The sequence below is a fragment of the Typha angustifolia genome, chromosome 15 (genome assembly GCF_048772165.1).
Source record: "Typha angustifolia cultivar Huaian chromosome 15, ASM4877216v1, whole genome shotgun sequence".
NCBI classification, from domain to species: Eukaryota; Viridiplantae; Streptophyta; class Magnoliopsida; order Poales; family Typhaceae; genus Typha; species Typha angustifolia.
Window position 1 is genome coordinate 15,862,120 of NC_133253.1, and position 5,309 is coordinate 15,867,428.

At 37.9% G+C, this 5,309-nt stretch overlaps 1 protein-coding gene across 3 annotated transcripts; it reads right to left on the bottom strand.

Annotated features, from left to right (window-relative positions):
• Window positions 1–482: 482 nt before the first annotated feature.
• LOC140779470 (palmitoyl-acyl carrier protein thioesterase, chloroplastic-like) lies at window positions 483–5,309 on the bottom strand. 3 transcript variants are annotated; one of them, XM_073124545.1, is made up of 7 exons: window positions 5,090–5,309; window positions 3,984–4,503; window positions 3,776–3,909; window positions 2,323–2,436; window positions 2,007–2,205; window positions 1,842–1,910; window positions 483–1,022 (listed from the first exon to the last, which is right to left on the bottom strand). In XM_073124545.1, exons 2-7 carry the CDS (start codon window positions 4,494–4,496, stop codon window positions 759–761), a joined length of 1,293 nt encoding a protein of 430 aa, XP_072980646.1. In that variant the 5' UTR covers window positions 4,497–4,503; window positions 5,090–5,309; the 3' UTR covers window positions 483–758. The 3 variants fall into 3 exon arrangements, with proteins under 3 accessions (XP_072980646.1, XP_072980644.1, XP_072980645.1); XM_073124543.1 differs by having other exon boundaries at window positions 3,984–4,548; XM_073124544.1 differs by lacking the exon at window positions 5,090–5,309 and adding an exon at window positions 5,015–5,037 and having other exon boundaries at window positions 3,984–4,548.

Genomic DNA, 5,309 nt, shown 5'->3' on the forward strand with positions numbered 1-5,309 from the left:
ATTTGAGAAGTAAAATTTATTTTGATAAAAATAAATTGAAACAAATCTAGCTTAGATAAAAATTCTCTTCTTACAGCTCTGAAAGCATTCAGTGCTTCATTCTCCAATGAGAACCGTCACGTCTCCTATACTGGAAATTTCTCTAAGGTTATAAGAGATTAGAAAGAGAAGAGAACCAAATCAACCATATTTTATTGAGAAATATTTATGCATCCTTCAAAATCCACCTACTCTTGACGGGGAAAAAAATGGTACCAAAGAAGAAGATGATACCAACCAAAAGATCGACAAATATAATGAGAAAGAAAGGAGTAAACCAATGAATTTCTATTGAGGGACAACAAATGAAGCAGCAGAAGTTGACCGCACATGGTCCAATTTCCTGCTCCCAAATGAGGGACAAAGATATTAAACAAAATTTCATACCATTATGAAAACTCTACTTGCCATTCTTGACAAGATTCCAATACAATCCAAGCACCTAAACAATGGAATACTTACATATATAATAGCCATAGGTTCAGAGAGTATTAAAAAAGATGTTGAAAGGAAAAAAAGAAAAGAAAAGAAAAGAAAAAGAAAAGAAAAGACAAGGAGGAAACAAGATAAACTGGCACACAGGCAATATGGTCCCCCCTCTCCCATCTACAGAAATCGCTAGGCAGTTTACAGCAGAGTGAACACTTCACCCTTTCATCGTCGAATCCATCCCGCTGTGGGGGACCAGAAGCTCAGAACTTTCACAGGAGGAGACTAGCTTAAGCATTTCCATCTGAGATTGCACCCATGTTTCCTAGACTGTGGGTTTGCTTCGGCCTCCACTCAGTCCATGCCTTTAAAATATCACCTCCAGACTCAAGCTGGAGCAGATGCTCACATTGAATCGAAGCATCAGGAGAGCCATCAATGCAATCAGAAACAGCAGTGAGAGACTGCAGCACGCTGTCTCGCCCACACTCTCTCCTGTATTCAAGAGTCATGCTTGCAAGCTCATATTTTTCCAGGATTGAGATTGGGGCACTCTGCAAACGTGAAAGTATAGGCAGGCATGTAAATTTATTACCCCAAGACTTGCATTAAAAAATAAGCATTAAATAGATTGCAGACTCAGACAGAGCAGACCTCGCAAGTGATGTCCACATAATAAAGAAAAGCAGCAACTGCAATAATATACTGAATGGGTCCTAAACCATGTGTGGCTCACCATTTAACTGGGAGCACATCTAACATTTAACCACTAATAGAAATAACCAAGTTGGTGGACGTGTTCATTTATATGTATTTCAGAGCTTACAAGCAAAGCATGGAGGTCCAAAGCCGATTGCAAGATTTTCTATAATAAAAGACATTTGACATTAAATTCAAAAAACCATATTTTGGTCCTGTAGATGTGGTTCCATGGAATGAGAGTACAAGAAATGCAGAACATGCTGCACATGCATATAATTATAGTTAAGGAAGCAAATGTTCCTGCAAAACTAAAGTTTCTTCTGATATTTCTGCTTCTGTATGGCAAACATTTAGTTGCATACTGACAGGATAGTTTATTTCTTTGTAAGGAAAACAAAAAGAACACTATATTACAAAAGAATGTAGAAACCACCGCCTTGATAGAAAAGAGCATTTAATAGAAAAGAATAAAAATGCAAACTTGCTGATAAACTTTGGCGGATTATTTAGATCCAAATGGAGTCTTGCTCAAGCTTTTTTATGTGAAAAAGCGAAGTGTTGATTAAGAGAAGTACACGAAGATGCTCTGGCAAAACTACATAAAACTTTCCAGCTAAGAGCAAGTAAATAAATTAAGAAACACTCGACTACTTAAAGGGGAAAAATAATACCTCAAGAATCCACCCAATATATTTGACATTGTTCACATGCTGATTGACATCCAGATCACTCCATCTAGGCTGTAGAACATAAATGTATTTGTGGTGAATTACACATGTTGTCAGAAGAAGATTGTAGCAACTAGTGGAAGAACAGTGTGTCTACATGAAACTTACAGTCAAACCCTTTCGAACATAGTGTGCAGTAGAATCACTATCAAGCTTCTTCCCAAGCTTTGACAGAAGCTTTGGCAGTTTTCTGCTATCCTCCTCCAGAATAGCAGAATGCTCCATAAAGTATGGTCCTATCTCAGCTCTAACTTCTTCTGGCATTTTAGCGAGTTTCCGAGTCAGCTTGTTCATCATCACCCACATGCTGCATGGGGAGATCAAGAATTATATAAGCATAAAAGTGGAAAAGAACAATAAACTCTGATGAAATTTATATGAAAACATAGATTGTAAAAACAATCGGTGCAAATTTAGTCCTGACCTTGTAGCTTTCAAGATTGTTTGGCCAGAGCTATAGTCACGGATATGCCAATCTCGACGCATTCCATTTTTCCCAGATGGGCCAACCCATGTATCTACTTCAACAAAATCTCCCCTATAAGAAAAGAAACATATGGAAAACATCATGATAAAATAGAAGATTGACAATAGATCATAATATCTGTATCATCAATAAGCCTATATTTTAGAAAGAACAAAAAAACATTTTTCGTCAAGCAATAACACTAAACTGCTCTATGTTAAGTAGTAATTTATAAAGCATGAACATGGAAACAGAACACCAATATGACATGATGCGGACACGAGGATACAGAAGATCTTTAAATAATAGAGCACGACACATTTAACACATAGCAAAATAAATAAATAAATAAAAACATTATATATATATATATATATATATATTATTGATACATCTAAAAAAAATATTTTGCTGACTTATTATAATGTATAAATACAGGTATGCATAATCTACTCATGAGAGAGTATACACAATACCATAAAGATACCGTAACTAGTCACAAATGATACAACTAATACATGTCCCAAGAGTCTCCAAAAGTGCCCAATAAGTGTTCAAAAATATTTTATAGTTTCAAAATATATGAAACTTATTAGAAGTGTTTGACGCATGTCTAAGCAGTGTCCCATGAGTGTTGAACACTTACTCAACATGCAATTTGAAATGTCCGTGCTTCCTACTTGTAACTCAAGCCAGAAATTCTTTGATCCAGAAAAGCATATAACATTCACAACCTAAAGAGGTCCAATATTAATGAACACCAGACTCAAAGAGCTAGTTTGATCAAGTTTGACCAGATAGAGTTGATTGTCTACTTAGAATTACGGCAGCCAAGAAAGTGTATAAGCACCGCACCATTGACCTTTCTTTTCTTTTCATTATTGACCAGGAAAGGTATTAATAATGCAGATGTGGTTAGGTACAGCAGCTGCACCTAAAAACAGCAATGGTATCAAGACCATTTTATCTTTAAAGGCCTCCAACGGATAGAATAGCTACAATTGGGATACACGAGCTATAATGGGCTACATAATGTATAACAGCTTGGCCTACATCAAATTTACATTTACACTGGCAGAATCCCTTGGTGGGAAAATTTTGTTCCATCATAGCAAAAAATAAATTGCAACCTACAAGTATAAATCTAGATCAAGATCTAGCTCGCACCTTGGGATGTTAATATGTTTATAGGGCACTGAAGTAAATCGTCAACCTGATAATCATTGGTGGTTATGCACGTGAAGCACAGTAAAAAAAAAAGAGAGAGAATAGAAATACAGATTTACTCATAGCAATAAGCTCTCCAAAGCAAATCAAAAGAATTTGACACAAAGAAGACATTTAAAGCCACAAAAGATTTGCATTCCATCATGAGAAACAGAAAGAAAAGTAGCATTTTGGCATACTATACCAGGATGGATAGTGTTCAACCAGGACCTGCATTTTACTGACAACCCAGATCAAGTTTCTTTTACTCATCTCTGGTGTAGCACCAAAACCATCTCCCAGGAGTCCAGCACTCCTCACATGATTAAGTGCAGTTTCCTGGAAAAGACAACTTATAAGATAAACAATGACTGACGACCACTTTACAATTGAGCCGAAATTCATTATTCTACCTGCAAATGATTCATTAATGTCTCTATAGAAGCTGTCCGATCTGCCCCAATCTCATACGATCTAATAGAGAAATTCTGCCTAAAGACAAGTCCATCTTGGATGATCCTCCCAAAGCCAAATGCATCGGCAAGCATGTCAGGTCGCTTAGGTTTCCAATCTAGCAGTGTCCATTGCTTCTCAGCAGCCAAGAAAATAGTTGTAATGGCGGCAAGAAGCATGCTCCAATCAGGTAACTGGTTGTAGAATGTCCTAGGCGCTGGAGAAGTAACTTCCCCCTCGGCCTTTTGGTTTTCAGTTTTCAGGCCAACCTTAGTGCCATTGATCTTAGGAAGGGCCTGGGCTTGCGCCTTAACCTGCATGGCTCCAGAAGAGGAGTTGGGTTTAGCTACGATGCCACGGACATCCAAACTATCTGGGCCTTCTCCAATGGTGTTCTTCGAAGCCTTTATCAAGGATGCAGAGGAGGAGGAGGATGTGGGGAAGAAGGCCGAGGCAGCAATAGAAGCAGCCATTGTTGATCTATAAAAAAGCTATCGACTTGAATTACAGATCGCAAATCCCAAGCTGAAAAAAACAAACGCGAGTAGCCATTATCGGAATAATGTTGCAAAATCTACGACTACAAAAGATGATAGCAAAAATCTCATCAATTCATCGGCATAAAGAGAGTTTGCTTTCTTCGCCAAAGTAATAGACGAATCTTACGCAGGTAATAATATGAACAAAATAGACAAATCTCAGACAAAAAAATTAAGAATTACCGCAGCTTATAATTAATGCAGTCCATGAAACCAGTCACTACCGCAATTAATCGATCTCAACAAAGAAAAAATAAATAAATACAGACCCTTTACAACATATTAGGCACAAAAAAAAAGTCACTAAAAAAACAAGAACTTTTCTCGTGATACAGCCATTATTGAGCAAGACACACTGGATCCATCTGTCAACGGTAACTTTTCTTAAATAAAAGAAAGTTAAAAAGCAATCCCAAAACAAAAAGGGATAAGAATTAAAACAAAGCTCGCACCCGATCAACCCTAGATCCATTCGAGAAATGAGACGCAAAAGAAATCCTAAATGCAGGAAGAGATCGCCAACGAACCTGAGATTACCCCTCGGAAGATGAATGCTATCTCAATGGCTAGGGTTTGTTTCCCTTTCCCAGAGAGAGACAGAGAGAGACAGAGAGAGACCTCAAAAAGCGGAGAAGCTTTGGTTCCGAGCCACGAAGTGGAGGCGGTTATTTTAACGAAGGTGCCGATACCGCGACCTCTTCTCTCCCCTCTCTCTCCCACTCCCTCTGCTGCCCCGTATTCGATTCC

Excerpts from the sequence above, each read along its gene's own strand:
- LOC140779470 (XM_073124545.1), bottom strand. The coding sequence starts at position 4,496 with ATGGCTGCTTCTATTGCTGCCTCGGCCTTCTTCCCCACATCCTCCTCC. Across the intron at positions 2,206-2,322 it reads ACAATCTTGAAAGCTACAAG|CATGTGGGTGATGATGAACA; the intron begins GTCAGGACTAAA and ends CTCCCCATGCAG. Across the intron at positions 1,911-2,006 it reads ATGTTCGAAAGGGTTTGACT|CCTAGATGGAGTGATCTGGA; the intron begins GTAAGTTTCATG and ends TATGTTCTACAG.